The sequence below is a fragment of the Jaculus jaculus genome, chromosome 1 (genome assembly GCF_020740685.1).
Source record: "Jaculus jaculus isolate mJacJac1 chromosome 1, mJacJac1.mat.Y.cur, whole genome shotgun sequence".
In the NCBI taxonomy this organism is placed as follows: Eukaryota; Metazoa; Chordata; class Mammalia; order Rodentia; family Dipodidae; genus Jaculus; species Jaculus jaculus.
In genome coordinates this window covers 52,115,499-52,142,103 of record NC_059102.1, presented here as the reverse complement: position 1 = coordinate 52,142,103, position 26,605 = coordinate 52,115,499, and the positions used below count along the sequence as shown (strand labels likewise).

General features: G+C 42.3%; 1 protein-coding gene across 1 annotated transcript in view; it reads left to right on the top strand.

Annotated features, from left to right (window-relative positions):
* Positions 1-25,561, top strand: part of Pdcd1lg2 (programmed cell death 1 ligand 2) — a 76,260-nt gene extending 50,699 nt beyond the window's left edge. The window contains 5 exon segments of the mRNA XM_045151766.1: positions 967-1,044; positions 1,047-1,081; positions 6,076-6,204; positions 22,757-22,878; positions 25,429-25,561. Coding sequence (XP_045007701.1) covers positions 967-1,044; positions 1,047-1,081; positions 6,076-6,204; positions 22,757-22,878; positions 25,429-25,561 — 497 coding nt within the window.
* Positions 25,562-26,605: the final 1,044 nt, after the last annotated feature.

Below are 26,605 nucleotides of genomic sequence, written 5' to 3'. Positions count from 1 at the left end.
CCCACAAAGCCAATGGACCTAGGTTCAGTTCCCCAGGACCCATGTAAGCCAGATGCACAAGGTGGTGCATGTGCCTGAGTTTGTTTGCTATGGCTGAAGGCCCTAAATAACCATTCTCTGTCTATCTGCTTTTTTCTCTCCCAAATAAATAATGAAAATTATTTAAAATTATATATATATAATGTTTTCATACACACACACACACTTTTAGGTATGATCTAAGATTGTTAGACAGTCCTGTACCTTCCTGACCCTTTTGATACCACCCTCTATCTGTCTTAGACCTCAGCTTTCTAGAATGTAGGGAACCATCCATGATTAACACTACATATACTGCACAGAAGTGTGTGTGTGTGTGTGTGCATGTGTGCATGTGTGCATGCATGCTATGAAGTACATAACAAATATACACAACTTTTAATGACTTATGGACATTAACTAGGCTTATATTCTCCTAACCTAAAAATTTTGAAAGTAATTTTTCTACTGATGGGGTTATAAAAACCATAGAATGAAATGAAATAAGGCCTTACATACACCTAGTCCCGCAAGAAAAGATCTATGAGGGTTGTTTATAGTAGACAATTTACATTTGCAGAGACAATTTACAGTACTGCAAGGAGCCACAAAGTGTAATGGCTTTGCACACTGCTGAGCTCTAAGTTTGCAACTTTTCAATATTCAAATATTGGGTCTACAAGTCATTCTCTTTGAGACTCTAAGTTTAATACTCAACCAAACTGTCTTCAGTTACCCTTCCACAATTGGGAATGCCAACAGTGCGTCACTGCTGCATTATAAGAATTAAGCCATACACTATATGTAAAATATCTGGGACATAGAAAGCATCTTAAATGCAAAAATATTATTACATACTATTGATCATAATAATTTTATTTTCCATGGCATTGAGTACAAAGGAACCAGAAAAATAAAAGGACTATTTCTTATTCTTCTCTTGTCCAGCTTCCTATAAGAAAACAGATACTGGCATTCTACAGTTCCCAGGAACAGATGAGGTGGAGCTCACTTGCCAGGCTACAGGTTACCTCTGGCCAAAGTGTCATGGCCAAACACCAGTGTTCCCTGATGACCTCTACCAGGTCATCCATGTGCTGCGCATAAAGCCCCAGCCCCCAGTTTCCTAGCTCTATCAACCAGCTCAGGCAAGAAGCAAATGGCACACTTAAATGAGCCACTCACTCAAGGAGGGTGGAATAAAGTTGTGAAAGCATCTAGAGGGACTACAGTGCAGGGTCACCGGGCATGAGACTCCACTACTGAAGGAATGGTTGCCACTGTTGGCAAAGTTACAATCCCCAGAAGGCAGCAGTGGGGACAGCACTATTGGAACTCTGGCCATCAAAAGGCAGTTGCCAACACAGGAGCTCCAAGGGAGAAAGATGGCGAATGATATCCCAACCCCACTCCTTCCCTGCCCTCAGTATCCTGGTAACTTCCACTGGCTGAACACAGCCAGCAGTCAGAGAGTGATGGAGTCGACCTGTGTCTTCCACGAATGTCCACAGCCCAGGTCAAGAGTGGAGTTAAAGTGTAGAGAATAGGTCTGGAGAAGGAATGGAAAATGCCCAGTGTGATTCGGGCACAGAGTCATAAGTCATGCGTATGAAGGGTGGATGTTATATATTTCCTGTTTTGCTTCCAGTTAATTGGTTGGGAGTGTTTCCAAGAAAATTGATCTCTTAGACAAAAAATCATTCAGAGCCTGACTGGCTATGCAGGACAGTTTCGGAAGCAGATCCCATCCTTGTGGCGTTTTTACTCCAGGAAAATTTCAAACCATTTTGGCAAACAAACAACATGTTATTGCTAAGTAGGAACATTTATGTGCCAACCAAAAACTATCATCTAGAAAAACAATTATTTCATAAGAGATAGGTAATTTTTTTCCCATCAAGCCTCTGCTTCTAGTTGTTCCTGTGTATCAAATTACCAAAACCTTAATGTTTTAAAACAAGCCAACTTTATAACCTTATGCTTCTGGAGGTCTAAAGTCTGAAGGCGACTTTCCTGGGCTCAGATCAAGGTATGGCGGGATTGCAAGGTCCCAGGAACCGTTCTGTTTTCTTGCCCTTTCCAGCTTCTGCAGGTCACTTCAGTTCCTTGGATTGTCAGCTCACCCTGTGTCTTCAGAGCCAGCAGCCACATCATCCAACCCTCTGCACCTGCCATTCCTCTCTTTCCCTACCTCTCTGCCTTTTCTTGAACCTTTAATTTCTTTGGGGCTGCCATCCTGGGGAATTCAGGACCATCTTCCATTCCAAGATTCTTAAAGCAGCCCATCTTCAAAACTCCTGCCATGTGAAGTAACAAATGCACTAGGTCTAGGATTCAGGGCATAGACATCTTTAGGGGTAGAGTTATTATTCTACCTGTGCTACTAAGAAAAGATATATTTTGGGGCCAGAGAGATGGCTTAGCAGTTAAGGAGCTTACCTGAAAAACATAACGACCCGAGTGATTCCCCAGCACCCACATAAGGCCACATGCACAAAGTGGTGCATGTATCTGGAGGCACTGGAGCACCCATTTACTCTCTCTTTCTTTCTGTCTCTGTCTCTCCCAAGCATGGTGGTACATACCTTTAATCCCAGCACTCAGGAGGGAGGCTGAGGTAGAAGGATCCCTGTGAGCTCCCTGAGACTAAATAGCAAATTTCAGGTCAGCCTATGCTAAAGCAAGACCCTACCTCAAAAAAAAAAAATACAGTCTCTAGTGGTGATTAAGTTGAACTTTGCAGGAAACTTGTAGGAAGGCAGTTCATGTAACTCCAGAGTACAAGGAAGTCTTTTCCACATCTTGCTTACTAAGACCTATTCTCCTTACCATTTGTTTGTTTTCCTATAACAGTACCAGCTTGTATCACTTGTTTATTTTCCATGTGTTTTCATAGTTCATTGCAGTCTTTTGTATATAAAGACCAAAGCAAAAGCAGAGTGCTATGTAAGAAGTACTTGGTCCATCAGTTAATGTTTCAGTGATGGTTGGAGACTTAGATAATCTCAAAGTTCTTCATCTCAGCTGCCAGTTTGTGTGGACATTCACTTATTTGTGACATAAATATCAGTGTCAAAATTACCAACATCACAGTCCTCCCATGGGTTCCTTCCTTTTGTTTCTCAAAGGCAGTGTCCAGTTCCCTCATGACTGTCCCATTTCTACTCCTTCTCATAAAAAGAGTCACTCATTGCTGACTGCTGATAACCACCACAAGTTTCTCAGGAGGTCAATGAATAAAATAAACACAGAAATGAGAGTATAGGGCAAGTAAGAAGGCCTGTGACTCTAGAATAGAAGGACAAACATCCTAAATATGATCAGAAGTTGAAAATCCATCAGTTTATATCCTTCAAATACAGGGCTGTGCTCAGCTATCCGCTGCAATTTTTTTGTCGTTAGGAAAGCATAACTGGACTAAAGCACAGGCAATAATAATAAAAGACCCCCAAGGGTACCATAAAAGGGAAACCCTCCCTAGATATTTAAAGGTGAGTCTAGGCAGAAGTCAGGAACATGAGCTCTGAAATCTGACTTGAATTTCAAATGCTGTCTCTGCTACCTCCTGGCTGTTGGGCTGGAATGTACAGCTTGGCCATGCTAGAGCTCAGTCTCAGGTACAGAATGAAACTAAGCAGTGGAAGCCATGTCAAAATGTTCTTGTGATGATTAAATGAAATATGCTTATCGCTCACAAAGGGTGGGACCAAGAAAAATATGTCACCTCCAGCAAGATTCCTGGCTTCCTTGTGGTAAGGATATGACATTTTTTTTTTCCTATTACACAATCTCATCACTGTTAAAGACCACAATACTATAAAACAATTTAGAAGAATATATATTAGGGTATAGGTTGAGCAACTATGAAGAAGGTATCTCAAAATACAGTGACTCAAACAAGGCTCAAGGAAATTTCTCACCACGTAATATTTAGAGATACAAAATGCTCCGAACAGCTAACTAGCTAAGCTTCATAAAGTCATTCGATGATCCAGGTTATTTCCTTGTCACCCTGACATTCTCCATTGTCCTGGCTGAGTTGTCCAAGCCAGGTCACTTCCAGATCCATGAGTCTACCTTCAGAGTAGAAAGAGTGGTAGAAGGCATATCCAATGTTTGAAAGCCATGATCCAGAGGACACATTCCTGAACTTGGTTGTCATCACTAGCCACACCTCAGTACAGGCAGAGGGATCTGGAAATGCAGTCTCTGAAACCCTGTGTCCAAGTACTTCTCTAGCACTGGGGGTGGAGGAGGAAAATGGATTAAAGGAAAGACCGTCAGTCTGCCACACGGTAACTGACAATCATCTAAGTGGACTAGATGGGAGTCAGTCAATTCAGTCCAACAATCTTTACTGAAATCTTCTATGTCACTGGCACTTGACTCTGATGAGGATTCAGAGGTAACTTGGGTAATTATTTTATACTCCAAATACTTTATACTACAAATACTGAAGGCAAAGTCTTGCTGGATATTAAACTTTGGAAGTCTTTAGGGATGACAGAGTCACCACACATGGGTGGGAATATGAAGAAACTTGGACAGGATAAGGGTTTCCCAAAGGCCTAAAGGCAGGGACCCCTCTTATTGTGGTAACAAGTACAATATCCCAACCCACAGCGCTGCCCACAGCATATGCTTAGTGGTGAAGAAGCAGAGTATAACCACTGTGGGTTTTGCTCAAAGGCTTGTCCAAACAGGTCCTTATTTATGTTCACAGTACTCTTGGAGGGAGATGCTCCCTGTAAGGTCTGAGCTCTGAGTCAAGCAGATATGGGCCTGAGACCCTGCCTCTGTCACTTACTTTGAAGTGATCACTCTAGATGGATTATTAGCATCTCTGAGATTTTTTTTAACTCTAAAATGAAGTGCTGTGGTCTAAATTGTATCTAATCCTTTCTCAACTAAACCAGCCACCTGGCTGGAGGAGGTGCCACTGGGGATACAGCCCAAAGGTGTGTGTTTAGGGATGATCTGACTCCATTCCAAAGGCATGGAAGGAGCTGTGTGGGCTCTGGCAGGTGTGTACTTTCTGCCTTTTGGTATTTGCTGGCTGATTGTCTCTGCTTGGATCTGTGAAAGGGAGCCAGCTTCTTCTACCATTGATGGAACTTCCCTTGGACCTATGAGCTTGAAGTAAACCCATTCCTCCCACAAACTGTGTCTGGATTGGACGACCATCCCAGCAAGTGAAGCAAACTGTGACAAGAGGTCAGTTGTAATCCTTTATACCAAGGCATCAATGATCAGATTCAGCATATCACCCTGCCTGGCCTTGAATATTCTCCTCCTCCTCCTTTTTTTTTTTTTTTTTTTTTGAGGTAAGGTCTCACTGTAGCCCAGGCTAACCTGGAATGTACCATGTAGTCTCAGTCTGATCTCATACTCACAGTGATCCTCTTACCTCTGCCTCCCAAGTGCTGGGATTATGCATATGGCTTTACATGAGTACTGGAGCATCAAACTCTAGTCATTAGCCTTTGTAGGTAAGCACCTTAATGGCTGAGCCATCTCTGCAGTCCCTATTCCACGTTTTCCAGAGGACCTTTTTAGTCCTTAACAAATTGAATTACTAATAACAGATTCTAAGCACCTGAGTGCTTGTCAGTGAGGGAGGAAAGAGGTATATGATTGAAGAATTTTTTTTTCCCCCACTGGATTGAGGAAAACAGATTGATAATGAGGAAAGAAGTGGGGAGAGGAAGGGAGGACAGAGAAAAGAGGAAAAAGAAAGCTTCATGACTGATTGATGATAGAGTTGCAGAAAGCATTGCATCTGGGACCAGACAGTCTGGATTGTATCTCAGCTAAGTCATTTGCTATCTAACTTTGGGGAAGTTTCTCAGCCTCTCTGTGCCTTGCTGTGTACCTCAGCAAAATAGAGATCAAAGCAGAGCCTTCCTCACTAGGTAGTTGTGAAGAGCTACTGTGGGGGGGATCACTCAGCAGTGCCTGGTGTGAAGGCCTAACATGGTGACCCAGGAGGCCAGCTTGGTGCTCTGCATCTGAGCTGCCCTGTAATGAGATTGTGTTTCTTTCCTTCACCTGGGTCAGATGGAACCCAAAGTCGCCACAATGTCTTGGACTCACATTTTCATATTTTCCTGCATCATGGCTCTAATTCTCATCGCCATGATGGTAATCCTGAGAAGGTGGCTATCCGTGAAGAGAATTCTAGCAAAGGTGAGTTCCTGTGCATGGATGAATAAAGCCAGGAGTCTGCACTGGGAGCCACTTGTCTTTGCTCAAGCATCCTGCGGCTTCCCAGCCCTCACTGAGGGCGTTGGGTTCATGATTTGCTCTGAGCTTGTCTTGAGGACTTCTTTTCCCTCAGAATAAAATGGATCTAGTCTTCATTGAGCTGAACTTACATGAAGCTCTATGAAAAGGATGTTTGTTCCTGTGGCTCTCTGAGTCTTGAAAGCACAGACAGCTATGTGGCCAGTGTTTGCTGGTGAGAAGTGGCCTGGAGCCTCTCCAGGCATTCTTTCCATTTCTGTCTTCTTTTCCTCATTGTGGGCATGAGCCGAGTTGAGCTTGCCCTGACTCTCAGAGTCCTCTATTTGGATGAGGAAAAGAGACAGGTTTGGGAAGTCCATCTTCGCTAAGAGAGGAGGTCTTTCCTGAGCCCACCTTAGCCTGGGCCTTCTCACCAACTTGCCGCATTTCATTAGGTCAGCTAGACAGGGTCCACCTGCAGCCTTGCAGCCCATGTAAGTCAGATGCACAAAGTGACGCAAATGCACAAGGTCACACATGCACACAAGGTGGCGCACACATCTGGGGTTTGATTGCAGTGGTTAGAGGCCCTGGTGGGCCAATTCTCTCCCTCTCTTTCTTTCTCTCTCATAAAAAATGAAAGATCCTGGGCTGGAGAGATGGCTTAGCGGTTAAGCGCTTGCCTGAGAAGCCTAAGGACCCCGGTTCGAGGCTCGATTCCCCAGGACCCACATTAGCCAGATGCACAAGGGGGCGCACACATCTGGAATTCGTCTGCAGCAGCTGGAAGCCCTGGCGTGCGCATTCTCTCTCTCTCTCTCTGCCTCTTTCTCTGTCTGTCACTCTCAAATAAATAAATAAAAATAAATCAAAAAAAATTAAAAAAAAAATGAAAGATCCAAACCCTCAGAAGGCAAAGGCACAAGGATTATGAGGCCAAGTACATTCTATGCTACTTAGTGAGAGTTTGCTTCAAAAGAAAAGAGAGAGCTGGAGAGATTGCTCAGTGGTTAAGGTACTTACCTGCAAAGCCTCAGGACCCGAGTTCTATTCCCTAGATACACAAGTTGGCACATGTGTCTGGAGTTTATTTACAGGCCCTGGCACACCCATTCTGTCTCTCTCTCTCTTGCTCTCTCTCTCTCTAATAAAGAAATAAAATATTTTGTTAAAAAAGAGAGAGGGGCTTGAGAGATGGCTTAGCTGTTAAGGTGCTTGCCGAAGGACCTAAGTTTGATTCCCCAGTACCCACATAAGCCAGATGCACAAGGTGGCACATGCATCTAGAGTTTGTTCATCTACAGTGCCTGGAAGCTCTGGTGCAACTGTGTTTTCTCTCTCTCTCTCCGTGTGTGTGTGTGTGTGTGTGTGTGTGTGTGTGTGTGTGTGTGTGTATGCCTCTCTCTCTCTCTCTCTCTCTCTCTCTCTCTCTCATAAATAAATAAAAAAAATTAAAGAGAAAGAGGAAAAAGAATCCTACACACAAGACAAAGCAAGTGACACCTTGTCTTCTGACTTGGACTCACTTAACCTGGTAACCCTCAGCTCCATTCATCTTCCTGCAGACGGCATGGCGCTTGTTCCCTATGACTCAATGATACTCCATTATGACCACGTGGTTTTTCTCTATCCATTTAGCCACTGATGGTTACCTGGACTGATTCTGTGACTTGGCTATTGTGTCTGGTACTGCAAGACATATGAGCATACTGAGATAGTCTTTCTATGTGTAAGTGGAAAGCAGAAGAAAACAAAAGAAGATGAAAAAAAGGAAGAAAGAAAGAAAGAAGCATGCATTTACCTGACATCATCAGCACTTTTGTGGTTTAAGTAGGACTCAGCACAATCATCATAACCAGTTTCCCTGCATCCAGTCCTGGCACCTGCCATATGGTTTTTCTCACTTTTAAATAGACTGGGCATCTTCTGGCATGAATGTAATGTGCCACTTTTCCTCTGCTCAGACCTTTCCAATGGCTTCTCATTGCTCAACAGATGAGTTCTCCATGAGCCCTGGGCAGCCTAACTCACATTTCCAGCTAGAATTGCATTGCTGCCCCACTTTTTTTTTTTTCTGCTTAAACTCTCACCATACAGGATTTTCTGATCCCCAGAGCAATCCCATTCTTCTAATCCTGTTTCTCAAATAGAATTCTCTCTTCTCAAAATACTTTCTTCTTGTTCACTTTAGTCATCCTCTAAATTTCACCCAAGCTGCTATTTCATCAGCCTCCTTGGATTGCACTCCTCACCACGTCTATTACAATTAATCCTCTTCCCCTATGCTTAGACGGCACACAAGCCTCTTTTCAGTATGCTTACAACATAGTATGTGTCTAATACCTGTTTTTGACTCAGGCTGCAAAGGCAGTTGCATCTTTTTTCATTTTTTTTTTAATCCCTAAAACACCCATGTATCAAATTAGTACATCTTTGGGGCCAGAGAGATTGCCTAGCAGTTAAGGCATTTGCCTGCAAAGCTGGGCCCATGCTTGATTCCCCAGGACCCATGTAAGCCAGATGCACAAGGTGGTGTATGCATCTGGGTTTTGTTTAAAGTGGCTGAAGACCTGAAGAACTCATGCTCTCCCTCTTGTTCCCTCCCCTTCTCACTCTCTCTCAAGTAAATAAAATAAAATAAAATTTAAAAGAACAAGTTAGTATATCTTTGAATTGAATTGTGCTAGAATGTTTGATTTTAAAAATTACCATTTGGTTAGCCGGGAGTGGTGGCGCACGCCTTTAATCCCAGCACTCGGGAGGCAGAGGTAGGAGCGTCATGAAGCATCATTAAATGAAGTTTGGCTTGGGATTTGGATAAAATTTATAATAATTTTTACTTTTTTAGCTTTTTATTGACAATTTCCATAAATATAAACAATATACTATGTTCATAATCCCCTCCCAGATCCTTCCCTTTCTCCCATCCCAAAATCCCCCTCCACTGAATCCCTTCTTCCCAACTAGTCTCTCTTCTATTTTGATGTCATCATTTTTTTTCTCCTATTATGCAATTCTTATATAGGTAGCATCAGCACTATGAGTTCATGAATATCTAAGCCACTGTGTGTCTGGAAGACAGTATTATAAGCATCCATCCCCTTCTTTTGGCTCTTACAATCTTTCTATCACCTCTTCTGCAATAGTCCCTGAGCCTTGAAGGAGGTGATAGAGATGTGTCATTGGTGGTGAACCCTCCACTCTCACTTCTCAGCACTTTGGTGGATTTTGATTTACTACAGTGATCACCACCATCTGAAAATAGAAGCTTCTCTATCCAAAAGTGAGAGTAATGTTAATATATGGGCATATACTATGTAGTCTCAGGGTGGCCTCAAACTCACGGAGATCCTCCCACCTCTACCTCCCAAGTGCTGGAATTAAAGGCATGCCCCACTACACCTAGCCTACAAAATGTTTATATAGATGTATTTTAAGTGTTTACTTTTGACATATGCTTTGACAATCAAGCCTATTGATAGCCTATTTCCCCACCTATTGAGAATGTAATATAAAATGAGTGGTGAGGGCTGGAGGGGTGGCTTAGCAGTTAAGGTATTTGCCTGCAAAGCCAAAGGACCCAGGTTTGATTCCACAGGACCTACGTTAACCAGATGCATAAGGGGGCACACATGTCTGGAGTTCGTTTGCAGTGGCTGGAGGCCCTGGAGCACCCATTCTCTCTCACTCTCTCTCCTTTCTGTCAAATTAATAAATAAATAAAATATTTTTTAAAAAAGAAAAAGAAAAGGAGTGGTGAGGAAAATGGTACCCTCATCACAGTGTTCTTGATTCAGCCATTCCAGGCCTTGCACTTGCTGAATCTTCTTTTCTGCCCATCTGGAGCCCTGCCTTATGCAAAGCCATGGTGCAGTAGCTGTCCACCCAGCACTGAGATGGACTGTGCCTCTGGGAGGCTTGGATTCTGAGTAAGTAATAGGCCAAGGCCTAGGGTCTCCAGGGACATCCTCAGCCTGACCAGGGTGTCATCCTTGTTTTTGTTCCTGACCCACACATGTTCAAGGAGCTTACAACATTTAACCTCAAGCCTTCAAATGCAGAAAGTACCATAAAACCTAGTCTTTCCTTTCTGACAAATACTTCTATTTCCAAGAGCAATAAATACAGATTTCAAGTACTCATATTTCTTTTCTTATATTTTATTTTTATTCATCAATTTGAGGAGGGGCCAGATAGAGAGGGAGAAAGAATGGGTGTGTAAGGACCTCTAGCCACTGCAAATGAACTCCAGACACATGTGCCACCTTGTGCATCTGGCTTACGTGGGTCCTGAGGAACAGAACCTGGGTCCTTTGGCTTTGCAGGCAAAAACCTTAACCACTAAGCCTTCTCTCCAGCCCTCATACTTCTTTCATTTCATATTTTAAAGCTCCTAATTTGTGCTTTTATCCTGCATATTTTCAACAATGTCGTTTCACAAAATTAGGTGAGCACAGCGAAGGCTCCACTCTGTACTCAGCTTAGCGTGCTTTCCCTGAAGGACAAGCATGCTCTCTTGCTGCATCCTTCAACATCTCTGGATCTGTCTGAGTCTTTGAATAGATTGCTGTGTGAAGCCAGCTGCCACGTGGACAGAACTGCCCGCCATCTGTTATTCTAACCACTCCTAGGGGATTCGTTGACATGTTAGTGTCAGTTTCTAACTGAAAGGAAGTTCACTTCTCTGTCATTTCCCTGGGTAAATGTGATTGAGACAATATGGTGTTGATAGTTTAAAGTGCTGCTTTGACAAGCAGAATGTTGATTTTATATCCAGTAACTTAAAAATAGCTTTTTCTCACCAGAGCTTCTTGCTACTGCATGTGAACTCCAGATGTATGTATCACTTTGTGTGTCTGGCCTTATGTGGGTACTGGGGAGTCAAACCCAGGCAACAGGCTTTGTAAGTGAGCTCCTTTGTCTGCTGAGCCATCTCCCTATTCCTTAAAATTCATTTTTAATGCTAAAAAAAAACCAGAAAGAGCACATATGGGAGCCCAGGTCAAAATATTTAAAAGAAACACATGCACACAATGTGGGAAGTGAAATATGGTAGTGTGTAAGAAAAAGCTAAAAGATCAGATGGGAAAGGGCCCAGAACTTAGAGGGAAATCACACACGTCACAATGTGAGAAAGCATCAGCAAGCAAGATACATGTAAGAAGCCAGCAGAAATTACCCAGGCTGGGAAAGGGGAGAAAAAAAAACTTACACATGGGTGTTCAGGTAGAAAAAAACACAGGATAGACAGCCAAAATGAGTAATTCCCCTCCCCACTCCCAGCCATGTTGGGAATGGAGAAGAGCTTACTAAAGCAGGGACCAGGAGATTCAGCCAGAAGAAGGAGTAGCCAAAAGAGCCATTACAGAGGTGGCAGACCCCTTTATGTGGGGCAGGCATCCAATTAGGATGTGCCTTGTCCCCAGACTCAGGTGTGTGAGGGAGAGACCTGATTGGCTTGTGGACTCAGAGAGCTGACTGAGAAGAGGCCCACCCACTCAGGTGTGCTAGACTGAGAAAGAAGGCATTGCTGCTGAGGATTTGCTTAAAACAATATTGGCTGAAACTGGATCAAACGTGAGTTTTAGTCATGCCAGGGTAGGCAAAGTGGCATTTTTTGTCCTTGGGCCTTGTCCCCAGATGACTGCCTATAAAAAGCTATCTTGCTTCTTTTTCTGCTTAAGTACACACACAGCTGATGTTTTTGCAACAAGCAATGATTTAAAAATATGTTGTTGGGACTGAGTCAAGAGCAATACAGGTCTCTTCCAGATAGGGTCATGTGAAGGTAATGGGTACTTCTAGATTTCTCAGAAAAAGTCATCTTTCCTTTTGTGAATCACGGCACATAAATTCATGAGTTCACTAAAATGATGCAGGCAAATCAGAGAAAATTCTAAATAACTTTGAGTCGGTAATTTGGAATATTCAAAACTACTCAACATACAATTCCAAGGACATCCATTGTGAAAACAACCTTAGAAAAGCCTTCAGATTCTAGGGTCTGTGTCTGGCTCTTCCAAAAGTGGTGACAGTCACAAGCAGAAAATGTGATGGAAAGGCATCCCCATCTCCCATTACAGACTGGTCTGAAAGCTATTACAGAAAGAGCATCCTGTATCCTCACGCCCTTGGCACAGAGCTAAGGGACAATTGCAGCTTAGGGCAGAACTGCACTGATTATGCAATTGTGCTGAGCTTCTCCATGGAAGCAATTAGATTTACATGACTTATGGAAGTTTCCTATTAACTCTAGTAGGCCATTTCTTCAGATTCCTGTAAAACGACCTCCCTGCCCTAGAAATGAGTTTCCAGGAGAGGAGCCAATGTTGGCGTAAGGACTGTGGCTCAGGATCTTTGTGTTATGGGTGACTATAAGTGACCCACTTTTTCCTTTTTTTTTTTTTTTGTTTTTTGTTTTTTGTTTTGTTTTTCAAGGTAGGGTTTTGCTCTAGCCTAGGCTAACCTAGAATTCACTATGTTGTCTCAGGCTGGACTTTTTCACAACAATCTTCCTACTTCACCTTCCTGAGTCCTGGGGATTAAAGGTGTGCGCCACCATGCCTGGCACTTTTTTTTTTTTTTTTTTTTGCCTGTCTGTATGGTGTATATGCATGTGTCTATGCATCTCTGCTTGTGTGGATTCCTATCCATGTCTGTGCCTGTGGAAGCCAAAAGTTGACATAAGGTGTCTTCCTCAATTGCTCTCTATTTACTAAGACAGGGTCTCTCACTAGAATGCAAAGCTTGCCAATTCAATTAATTTAGCTAGCCAGCTTGCCCCAGGATCCCTTGTCTTTGCCCATACAGTGGGATTACAGGTGAGCTGCTAGGAATGGAAATACAGACCCAGCTCCTCATGCTTATGCTGCAAGTACTTATCCACTGGGCCATCTCCCCAGTCCCTGTGTAAATGACTCCGGTGACTACTCGGGACCCAGAAGAGGTGGGAAGGCCTGAGAGCAGAGGTAGGAAATCTGATGCCAACCAGGGCTAGGCAAGGGATGAAATGAGTGAAGAGGACCTGGGGAATCAAAACAGGAAGTGTGGAAACTGGCCAACTGGGAAACATATGACCTGCTAACTCAGACGTAGCTTGTCACAGCCAAGAACATTGAAATGTAGGTATTTATGTAAAATCTCCTAGCTATTAAATGCTGGCTAAAAATATTTTAAATACCAAACCAGAAAAATTCCATGTGCCCACAGGTAAATGTGGCTCATGGGTGATCCCTGTGCAGGGGTGGTAATCAGGGTTCTTCCACAGAAACAGATCCAAAGGTGGGGAGAAGGGAGGGCAGAGGGAACAAAGAGAGACAGAGATAGACAGACAGGTTGGTTAGTTTCAAAGGCCTGGCTCCCGTGATTGCAGGAGCTACTGAGTCTGGAACCTGTGGAGTATCTCAGCAAGCTGGAAACTGAGGCAAGAGTTTCTATGTTACAGGCTCGAGGCAAACTTTTCTCTTCTCTAGGAAACTTGTTGTATGTGTGTGTGTGTTTCCCAAAGCCTCACCTGATTGAAGGAAAGAACGCACATTTCAGAATGTAATATGCTTCACTTAAAATTGACTGAGGGGACATGTTAATTACACGGTCAAATTCCACAGCAATAATGTAGGCTAGCATTTCACCAGAAAATGGTCACCATAGCCTAGCTAAGTCAGCACACACACATAATGAAACAAGAGAAGAGAGGCAGTCTTAACTAAGCACTTGACTAGAATCGGTCAACTTGGCAAACCTGCCTGAGCCTTTAAAAACAGAAGCAAGTAACCATCTATTACCTGGTCACTGGGCTTGCTGAACAGGATGGTTCTGACTATCACCTGCTCATGCATGAACCTGCTGCTCTAGATTTGCATGCACCTAGCAGCTTTGGTTAGCACAGTGGCTTTTAATTTGTTTTGTTTTTGAGACTCTGTAATCCAGGCTGGCCTGGAACTCACCAGGAAGCCTAGGTTGGCAGTCCTTCTGCCTCAGTTTCTTGAGTGCTGGGATTACATGTGTAAGCCACCAGACCCAACATCCTCATGAATTTTTAATTTGAGAAGTCTGTATTTTTTTTTCTGCCTCTCCATTGCTTGTGTAAAAGATACCAATAGTATATAAATGTTCAGAATGGCAAAAAATATATATACTTTAGGCATGATCAGAGAAGAGAGGTTTCATGGACAGGTGACATTTGCAACATGCAGACCTGAAAATGACAGACTATTGAGATAGAGGGAAGGCAGAGAGACAGGAGGTATCAAGTACTGGCAGAAAGAACCAGTGATACTAATTTGGAAAGAAAGCCAGCTATGAGGCAAAGACTGCTGGAGCTCTATTATGGCCATGAATTGTAGGCAACGGAAGTTAGATTTATTTACTAAGCAAGTGTACTCTGGTTAGGTCCTAGATGGAAGCAGAAGGCATGCTCAGAATGAGTAACCCAACACATTATTTACAGAGATGTGGATGGCATTAAGGCAGAGCAGCAGAAGTTGTTGAGTGCCCTGTGGCCGACAGGAGCAAGCAGAGAACAGTGACCATCCTTACATTTGGTTGGGGTGAGGATGGGAACAGAGAAGCAATTACTAGAACGAGATTATATCAGCAACTGACTCAGCTCAGCAATAGGAAAGGAGAAAGAAGCCTTTAATAGAGGGACAAAGAAAAACTTCAACTTGTTTGTAATGTTTCTGAGATACCCCAACCTCACTCTGCACTCACAGAAACCTCCTTTTTTCCTAGAGTGAGTCAAATCGAGTGTTGCGATCTATAATGTCATCCTCCTGGGGCATGGACAGGACAGACAGGGTGGAGAATAAATTTGCAGGAACTGCTAAAAAAAAAAATCTGGTTAAATAAGGAACTGTAACAGATTCAGAACAGGAGAGCCGTGTGAGATGTGGCCCAGCATGCTGAAGATGTCTGTGGTCCGCGGGGTGGAGGGCCTCCTTGAGTGACACTAGACAGAGACTTGGAATGGAGCAGTGGTAGAGGGAGTGGGATGGAAGGCCTGAGCCATGTTCGTTCCAGATGCATGTGGGGTTTTCCCAATGTAGTTTTTCATTCCAATCTATTTTTGAGATCTTATGTATTTTGTAATCAGGAGAGTGACTTTTTTTCCCCCCCTTTCTGTCATCTTTTCTTCCCAGATCTGAACCTGGGATCTTGGGAATTAGGTGACCTGGTAGAATATCTTCAAGATGTTCTGGACACTGAACTAGTATCCCTTGGCCTGCGGATCTTGCCATTTGCACTTTCAAGTGCTTTGGATGACCCAGCGCTTTAACCAGGATCCTGCAGTGGAACTCACAGCGCCTGGCCATGGCAAGCTTCCAGGCCAGGAACTCCCTTCCTAGCACAGGGCTCTCTCCTGGGAGCAAGTACTATTGCCCTTTAGAAAGTGACACCCAGAATCCTGGACCCCGGCAAGTGGCCTCAGGATTTCCTGCTGCCAGGTTGAAAGCAAGGAGAATTGTTTCTCCTTAACTGCCCACAGTGAGTTTCAGGACAGATATGTAGAAAATTGCATGACAGATTGGCAATAGACTTATTTATATCTATCACTTCCTCTGGAGACTTTGTTTATAGATTTGTCTAAAAGAAGCCATTACTGATACGTCTTACAATTCCTAGAATCTTGGAAGCCTCTGAAGATATTCGAATTAACAGAGAACATTTGAGTGTACATTAAGAGCACAAATTTTGGAGTAAAGGCTTTGAAGTGAGTCTTGTGGTAGCTTTGGGTTTTGTTTTGTTTTTAACCTATCAGGGTACTGTGTTTATTGGTGTTTTTCTCTCTTCACTACATATTTCTTTCTTGTTTTTAACCTTTAAAAAATCAATTGTGTATCTTTTTTTTTTTTTTTTTTTTTTTGGTTTTTCAAGGTAGGGTCTCACTCTGGCCCAGGCTGACCTGGAATTAACTATGTAGTCTCAATGTGGCCTTGAACTCACAGGAATCCTACTACCTCTGTCCCCCAAGTGCTGGGATTAAAGGCGTGTGCCACCACGCCTGGCTCAATTGTATATCTTAGGGAAAAATTGGCATGCTAACTAATAGGTTGTGCCTTCCCAGATTTTGGATGAGTAGCTTTAATATCCAATGCCTCACACTAAGCCCTCTTTCCTTCCTGCCTGTCTTTCTGTATGGCTTTGCATGAACCTTCTAGTACCTCAGTTTTCACAACTACGGCATGGTGATATCACTAGTCAGGGCATTTGCTGATAAGCACAGTTAAAGTGGAGAGTGACGAATCTCCACACTGGGGTTAGCTGTGTTACATCTCACTTTATACTGGAACCATGAAGCCCAACTCATTACTTCACCTGAAAACTATCCAAAGGCCTCATTAGTGTAAGAGCCATGGTGAGTAGGCCTGAGCTAAGCTCTTTAACTAGCACTCAGACAGCAGACTTTGGAGTCCATTGGAATGCAAGGATGTAGAAGTGAGATATAAATTATACATACTTTCTTGGTCATCTCTGTACACAAAATAGAGGCCTTTGGAGAATAAATTAATAGTTTATGGAAAGCCCTTGCGGTGTACTTTGTTGTCCTTTGCGACAGGGATGGATCCCTGGACTACTTCCCAGGTCCTATGACTTAGTCTGGGATCTCTATTAGAGAAGAAGCCCTTCCAGGTGGCACAGAGAACAAGGCAGGCCGACAAGGCCTCTCCCCACCTCCAGAGCTGGAAATCAAGCTTCCTATGCTGGGTTCCACATTCTAATGTGACTGGCTGAGCACTGGTTGGCAATCAGTATAGACTGTTATGATTACTCTATTAGAGATCCAATGGCATCATGCATGAATGAAATTATCATGGATGAAATTATGTCATCTTTCCCCATTTCTGAAGCTATTTTCTTTTTTTTTAATGAAAGGAAATGACTTCGTTGAAAAAAATATTACATATTATTAACAAACCAAGTTTAATGATATATTTATGTAATCTCAGAACCTCTCATCTAAAAGACAATTCCTCTGAATGAGAAGTGACATCTTAACAATAAGTTTAGAAATAAATGAATAAAACTGGAAACCTAAAATCCTCTAGGAATTTTGAATAGACTTTTCACCCATGCAGAATTTCATAATAAAATACACTGGTCACTTGGAAAATACTGGATCTTTCAGTTATGAAAATTTTCAGATGTTGGCTTATTTTATTTTATTATACCCAAAATTTCATGTTTATATCACTGATTTCATCAGAGAAGTTATTAGTTATTGGGAAACTGTTGAGTTCATAGTGGCACATATAAATTCTCAGAATTTTTTATATTGTTTGAATTTTTTCATCAACATCTACTATTATCAGTTGTTTTTCTTGAAGTGTCAGGCTGTTTGCTCATTTTTGGAGAAGATGTCTGCCTAATATGAATAGCATATTTGTCTGCCATTTGTTTTTTTAAGTAAAATGCTGTCCTGTGAAAAAACTGGCTTCCTCATCTTATAAATCTGAAGCTATTTTCTATAATACTAAATAGGTAGAGGGCTGCCCAGCTCTAGTATCCTAAAATCTAGGCATCACTGTCACAGGTGAGGATCGTAAGGCAGTGTGTCCCATGTGATATGTTCCATACTTAACATACCACATTAGCATCTAACAATTATAAACTACTACATGCTCAAGGTTGTTGAGCACTTGACACACAGTATTAGAATGAATTCTCTCAAAATCCTATGAAAAGGGCACTACTGATGCCTCTACTTTATACCTAAGAAAAACTAGGTCCAAAGAGGTTGGGTCATCTGGATAAGGTTGTCTGCTCTGTTTGACAGGGACAATGACAAAACAATGAACTCATAGTTATTACAGTCCTTCCTATGGCTGACTTTCCTACCTATCTACTTTAAGGTGAAGATTTGTCAGTTACATACACACTGGTCTTTTTGCTGATCAAGAGTTAATTTCTCTCTTATGATTTCTGGGAAGGTGTCATAGATACATAGGTGGATGCACCAGTTGAAGTTAGCGTCTCATTACTGGCAGAAAACAGCTGACCAAAAGCAACTGATGGGCAGGAAGTTGTTTATCTTGGCTTACAGACTTGAGGGGAAGCTCCATGATGACAGGGAAACATGGCATGAGCAGAGGCTGCACGTCACCTCCTGGACAACAGCAGCAGGGGAGTGTGCCAAACACTGGGAAGGGGGAGCTGACACCCATAAGCCAAGCCTGTCCCCAATAATACACATCCCCCAACAAGGTTCCAATTACCTATTGCCACTGATGGGGACCCAGCACTCAGAACAAATGAGTTGACAGGGGACCCTGACTCAAACCACCACAGCACCCAAGATTAGAACCCTGACTTAACTTTATATGTCTTTAGAACTGTCCGTGGACCTATCTGTGCATCATTGCTCTTATCTAAAAGCTGAATGGTAGGCTGGGGACTGTGGCTCAGTTGGCAGAGTACCTACCCAGTATGCAAGAGGCTCTAAGATCAATCCCCAGCACCACATGAACTGGATGCATAAACTGGGAGTACTGGAGCATATGTGTGGCCTCAACACCTGAGAGGTAGAGTCAAGAGGATCCAAAGTTCAAGATCATCTTCAGCTATATGTTAAGATTGAGGCCAGCCTGGGATACATGAGACCTTCCTTTATGGGTACCTAGCATGTGCGGTGCACAGAATACATGACTAGAACCATATATCACTGGGAATTCCCGAGTGTTGCACACACTGTCTCTTGCTAAAAGGCAGCACTCTAGATACTATCAAGCTAATTTATTTGCAGGAAATTTCACCTCAGTCATACGCCTAAGGATGCAGCAAGTTACCGCCTCCAGGTTCTTCCCAGTCTAGATTTCTAGCATGAGGTCCATGTTCCAAGCTTCTCCTTTATATGCCTCAACTTCCAGCACTGTCCCAGTGCTCACTGGGCCTTAAATATCACATAAGATACTCCTCTCTGCCCCGAATCCTTCCTTTCTGGAATCTCAGTTCTCCCTGGAGAGGTCCTGTGCATGTTTGAGACATCACCTCTGCCACCAGAAATTCCTTTGGGCACAGCAGTGTTTTCCTTGTCCCTCCCAGGAAACACTCATCATTTTAGTTTTGAAGCGTGAGGACTTGCACACATGCTTTTCCTTCCGCAGACAGCCAGAGAGCAGAGAGAGAGCAGGTCTTGTCACTCCGACAAATGAGATGGGCGCTTCACACATGACTGGCTCTGAAACGCACTATGTATTAGGGAGAACAGCTCCACGTCTCCGTCGCATCTCCGTCATAGTGAGGACCTTAATGTGATTGGCTAAAAAGTATATAATGACAATTTTGAAAAGAAGTAGATGAATTTTTAAGTATGTTATACGATGGGAGCAAAAGTAGCACTTGAGAGAGTTTGGGAAATTAGAAAAGAACAAAGATTACTTCTCCTCTCATTCAATCACAAATACCTTCATTTTTGTTTATGTCCATTTATAAAGATGTTTAATTGTAGTTAACATATGTAATTTTTATCCTTTAAAAGAGTCTGTCATGAACCATAGGCTGACACCTATGTTGCTGACTAGATCTCTGAATTGTCATTTTTTAATTTTTTAAAGCATTTTTATTTATTTATTTGAGACAGAGAGAGTTAGAGAGAATGGCATGCCAGGGCCTCCCGCCACTGCAAATGAACTCCAGACACTTGCGCCACCTTGTGTATCTGGCTTACATAGGTCCTGGGAACTCGAACCTAGGTCCTTTGGCTTTGCTGGCAAGCACCTTAACCACTAAGCCATCTCTCCAGCCCCGAATTTCCATTTTTAATGGCTGTGCAATATTCTTCTGAGCAGTTCTCACAGGGCAGCTGTTATCTTCCACTTGCCTCTCCCCAGCTACTTTCCAGCTTTCTCTAGCCTGCTTTTTGCCCTGAGCCTGACTTGTACGCACTACAGAATAGCTCCTCCTCTTGCCCTCTGCTTCTGATTGGTACAGCCAAGGGGGACACTGGCAGGCAGAGGACAAGAGAAAGGTGATTTGGTGTTTATTCACAGGCTCTCCCTCTCCAGGGTCTCTGCTGGTTGGATAAGGCTCTTAATCAAAGGTCAGAGCTCTGTCAAGTGTCTTTTTTTCTACATGACTTACTCTGCTCCTGGGTTCCAGTAACTACTCCCTCCCCTTTTCAAACCCAAGTGTCTAAGACACACACACACACGCACGCACACATGTGCACACACACAGAGCTAGCCTAGCCCTGAGTTACTGCATTATCCCGTGTAATTCCCTCTGCTAAGTTCAGTGCCCTGGCTCGTATATCACACTATTTCAGATAATGCATGTCAGATAAGTGGTGAATACTTATTGGGATGATGCAATTAAACGGTAGTGTACAAAACACAGTCAGTCAGAATCACTAAACCTCTTTCAGTAAGTTCCTTGTCTCCTAAATTATCTGAGCGTTCATACTAAAGAGGTGTTCCAATTGTATATCATTCAGGAAAACAGATCTATGTAGACTACTTTTAGTAAGAATTTGGAAACAAAGCATATACCTATTTTATTTAGTTATGGGGCTTTAGTACATATTCATCATAGCATAATATGAGATTTAAGTTATTAGAAATGTTTTTATGTCACAAGTGAGATTTTTAGTTTTTTGTTTTGTTTTGTTTTGTTTTGTTTTGTTTTGTTTGGGGGGCTCTTAAAATAAGGGAAAGGGCTGGGCGTGGTGGCACATGCCAATTGCCACTCTGGTACCTCATCATCTCTACTGAAATCAGGAAAGCCATCTCAGTGATGATGTTTGTGCCACTTGTCCTTGAACTTCAAAACAGCCACCTGGAACTGTTGAAGGTTGCTGGGACTCACTTCAAAGGAACTGTTCGAGGTTGCTGGGGCTCACCTCATGGGAACTGTGGAAGATTGCTGGAGCTCATCTCACAATTGCAGTTCTCAGTTCTCAGTATTTTAGTAAAAGAACTTTTCAGATCTTTCCAGGGCCCATGGGGTGAGGGAAGATGTGTAATTACTTAACAACTGGCTCCATTATTTCTGTCTTCCTAAACATTTAGAATCCCCCCCACACACACATGTTATTCCAGAGACATTTTGGTGACTTGACATCACTGCATGTTGGCCACTATTATGTCCAGACTTCAGCCAATCAACCAAGGAAATGGAACCTTTCCTAGTGGCTAAAGCTAATGTATTCATTTCAGCCAGCTTTGGTGTGTGACACCCTCTCTCAAACCTTGTGAAGCAAATTAGTCATGTTTTTATGGCTCTGTAAGTTAATAATTTGGACTGGACAAGGTGTGGGTATCTCATTTCTGCTCTTCCTGCTGTCAGCTAGATTCCTTCACACATTTGCAGCCAGTTAACAGTTTACCTGTAAGATGCCAAGTCCCAAGTTTTCCTTTTTTCCTATTTCCTTTGCCTTAGTGTTATTGCTGGCTATCGGTTAAGTGAGTTAGATCCAGCTTCTTTACCAAGGAAGTTAGTCCAAAAATAGAAAAACAAAGAGGGACAGTTTCTGTGTGCGAGTACATGCCAATCTCTGATTGCATCACATTTTCCAATGTCTCACTGGCCAAAGAAAGCATATAGACATGGAAGCAATCAGCGTGTCAAGAGGTTACCTGAGGCACAGCATACCAAATGCCATAATGTCTGAAGGGCCAATATTGTAGCACCCTACAACATTGAGTCCAAGTATCTGGAAAGTGTGGTATATAAGGACTACCTAAATTTGAGCCTAACCCCTTGTTTGTTCTGTTCTCTTTGGTCCAGTGACTTTAGAAACCGTACCTACGTATACTAACCAGGTTTCTTCCTATGTAAGTTTAAGAAAGTCTTGTGATTTTTGAGTTCTCTTTTTTTCTCCACATCCAGACTCTGTTGTTGTCCTAAATGTGCTGGGAATGACTCTAGATGAACCTTGAAGACCATGAGGGGTGGGAGCACAGGACTTATTAAGAATGAAGATCTCCCTTGAAAGGTCATTGATTAACAAGTGGTTACTATAGGATTTCGAGCAAGAGAAGGCTAGTGTCACCAGACAGGAAAGACAAAGACTGCTTCAACGAAGAAGAGAAGTTCAGGGATGTATATGTATATGCTAACTGTTCCCATTCCTAGCTTTGGGTTTTTTTTTAAGATTTTATTTTTAATTATTTATTTATTAGAGACAGAGAGAGGGAGGGAGAGAGAGAGAAAGAGTGGGAATGGGCATACCAGGGTCTCTAGCCACTGCAAACAAACTCCAGACACATGCACCCCTTATGTATCTGGCTAACATAGGACCTGGAGAATCAAACCGGAGTCCTTAGGCTTTGCAGGCATGTGCTTTAACTTCTAAGCCATCTCTCCAGCCCCCATCCCTAGCCTTAAAGGCCTATTCCTTCCAAGTCTGCCCACATATAAGTTTGGCTGGTCTGTGAATATTTGATTTGGCTCCGATTTTTCAGTCATGTTCAGTTATTCCTATAACCAGACTTTTAGGAGTACTTCAAAGCTTACTGGTGCTCTGCACATAATCTTCGATAAAATCCTTGAATTTTTTTCCTTCTTGCTAATACCCTAGTGCAATCAGAACCAGCAGCCACCTCACCTTACATCCTTTATAACCATCTTTATGACTATAATGTCCAAATGCAACAGCTGTGTGGGCTCCAAAACACTGAAGTCTGTTGGCATTCATACCTGGTGAGACAGATGGCGACAGTATATTCAATCATGATGCAAGAGTGTTTTACAGAGTCCCAGGTTCCCATTATTTCCCTGACAAACAGTTCTAATCAATCTAAGGATCTCAGAATTTGAAGAATGTTTCCTAAGACGATACCTTGTATCAATTACTGTACCAGCCAAGGTCCAGTCATGTAAATAAAATGAATTAATTAAGTATTGCTAGTTTGTTAAAAGATCAGAAGCTAAGCATGGTGTGACATGTCAGTAACCTTAGCACTTGGGAAACTGATGCATGAGGATCATGTATTTGGAGTCAGTCTGGGTTATATACTGAAAGCCCATATCAAAAAAAAAAAAAAAAAATGACACTAGGAAGATAGGCCAGTCACTAATGCGCCTCCCTTTCAAGCATAAGGACCTGAGTTTAAATCTTAAAACCCACATTGCAAAGAAAAGCCATGTGTGGTGGTCTGTACTTTTAATCCTGACACACGGGAGGTGAAGACAGGCAGATTCCTGAGTCTAACTTCACCGTCAAATTTCAGGCCATTGAAAGAGCCTGCTTCACATACATACATACATACATACATACATACATACATACATACATGAACAAAAACAGTCTAAGGACTCAAGGTAGTTATATGGCCTCCAAAGGCCCATGCACATACACGTGCATGAACCCTCAAACACACACACAAGAACAACAAAAAGACTAAAAGGGGGCTGGAGGGATGGCTTAGCAGTTAAGGTGTTTGCCTGCAAAGCCAAAGGACCCAGGTTCGATACCCCAGGATCAATGTAAGCCATATACACAAGGGGGTGCATGTGTCTGGAGCACATTTGCAGTGGCCAGAGTGGCATGCCCATTCCCCACCCCTCTGTTTCTCTCTCCCTCTTTCGCTGTCAAAAAAATAAATAAATGAAAATAAATATAAAAAAAAAAAAGATTAGAAGGGCCGGGAGTGATGGCACACGCCTTTAATCCCAGCACTCGGAGGCAGAGGTAGGAGGATCACGGTGAGTTCAAGGCCACCCTGAGAATACAGAGTGAATTCCAGGTCAGCCTGGGCTAAAATGAGAGTCTACCTTGAAAAAAAAAGAAAAGAAAAGACTACAAGGGTTAAAAAGCAAAAATTAGATACGGGAAGTCGGGGGAGAAAGCGGCATGTTTGTCAGCACTATAGCCTCTGCCATTAGGAGCAACCTTTCCCCCATTTTCCTATAGCAACACAAATGAAACTAATTAAGTCACTAAAAAAGGCATGAAAGTAGAAGGTAAACTATTTGGGAAGAAGAAACGATGAACAGGAGTGAGGAATGAGAGAGGAGCAAAGAGGCTAATGGAGGGACAGATATGACAAAATATATTATGTGCATGGATAAAAATATCACAATGAAGCTCATATGCATAATTAAAATGTGCCAGGAAAATTCATTTTTAAAAAGTATATGCTGAGAAAGCTCAAATATTAGAACCAAGAGCAGCTACCTTTCTGCTACCTGTTGCTGGAGAACTAACACTTTCAGGAACAAGAAATAGCAAGAATTCCCCATTCTCAACTTCCAGCAATCCTCGGGCTTCCTTTACTAACAGGAAGCTAGCTGGAAATCTAGCCATCAAAATCCTGGTCCTAGGAGAACAAAACAGAGAAGAAAAACTTAGAGCTGAGAACAGAGCTAAAGACCAACCCACTCCCTAATCAAAATAAAAGACATGTAGTCCTGAAGAAAAATAAAATTCAGAAATAACAAATTCCAAGTAACATAAACAACTTTCTTAAATTTTGTGGCATCTGACCAAGCACCAAAGACCCAAAGTATATTTGTTCAATAACTGCACTCAAAAAACAGTAATTGGATAACTTTTTTAGCTATGAACACTAGACATAATAAATTCTTTTTAAGTGCAATTTATAGAAGTTATACCAGAATTCTTTGGCTGTATCAGAAAGAAAAACCTGATGGTGGTACACGCCTATACTTGTAACTAGTGGTTCTGGCTTGAGCTCAGAAGTTTGTAGGCAACATATTTAAGAGACTGACTCAAAATAAATAAGTGAAACTTTATGCAAACTGGCTGAAATTTTTAAAATAAAAGAAGAATGCACTGGCTTATGTAAATGAATAACCCAAATTTACAAATGGGTCTAAGAGCTTTAAGAGTCAATTCCCCTCTATTATTTCTTCACAGTGCTTTTGTTGACCTTATTATTAGACAGTGTATGTCATTATAATAGCAAGAAGGCTTCCAACAGTTACTAAACCTGCCAGGTTCAAACTCTTAAGAAACAAAAATATAAAGTATTTTTCTTAACATTCATGCAATGTCTTGAGATGTACACTGAACAGGATTATGTCCTGTGCCCACTTCCGAACCAATCACTCGAAGAAAGAGTATGTGAATGTGATGTCTCGGGTCGCAAGGTCCACCTAGACCATTTGAACTGTGGGAAGATGATCACTAAAACAAGTGGGTGCCTAAGAAACAGATGCCAAATCCTCCTATCTAACCCACTGGTGAACTGGACAAGCTCTTACTGTACTCAGTGCTTCATGTTACAGGCTGGGCTGCAACAACCTAAGCCAGTCAGAGTCCTTACCTACAAAGAGTCCACTGGTCTGTAAAGTCAAAGGTGACTGTCACCCGGGTGTCTGCCCCATGTTGGGAGAGTCGGATGCTCAAGAATCAAAGTGATATTCTTTGTACTGACATGTTGGAAGTTCCCAAATGCATCTGTGGACTTTTGCTAGAATGTATAAGAGAAGATATTAGGAGCCTACTCCAAGGAAAATATCACTAATAATACCAAACCCCTGAGGCAAAATATTTCTAAATTTGAAACACAATAACATGGGTTCGGAAGTTGATTGCTATACCTTTCCTGATAAGGTACTTTCTTTTTTTTTTTTTTGGTTTTTCGAGGTAGGATCTTACTCTAGCCCAGGCTGACCTGGACTTCACTATGTAGTCTCAGGGTGGCCTCAAACTCACAGTGATCCTCCTACCTCTGCCTCCCGAGTGCTGGGATTAAAGGCGTGCGCCACCACGCCCAGTTTTGATAAGGTACTTTCTAACTTTCATAGGAATGGATGTGTTAAAGTGCCAGAAAGGAATGAACTACATGTTCTGCCTTGTGGGCCTGAAACATAATATTACCCATGTCTTACTGCCAGTATCCAGCAAAAGAGTTAACTACATTTATCATTATCTCAAACTTTCATAGCATGTGCCAGATAGTGGCGTGTGTGTGTGTGTGTGTGTGTGTGTGTGTGTGTGTGTGTGTGTGTATGTTTGTGTGTGTGTGCTTGAAACAAGGTCTCATGTATCCTAGGCTGGCCTTAAACTCCTGATCCTCCTTCCTTTATCCCTCAAGTGTTGAGACTTCAGGAGTGTGCCACCACACCTGATCAGATATATTCTAAGATCCTTACAAGTGTCATCTTATTTAGACTTCATAATTCAGTGAAGCAGAGACTATAATGGTCTTCATTGTATATGTAAGCACACTAAGATCCATGAAGTTAACTTGCTCACATCACCCAGCTAGCAAGTGGCACAGCTGTATCTTAAGACCCTTCAGCCAGCCATGACAAGAGGCCAGACATTTTAAGACCTCATTATATATACTTTGTAATTATAGCAGTGTCTGATTTTCATCAACAGCCTATGTGGTACCTAGATCCAGGAATTGATTTTTGATTCATCTTTATAGTTCCAGTACCCGAAACAAGGAACTGA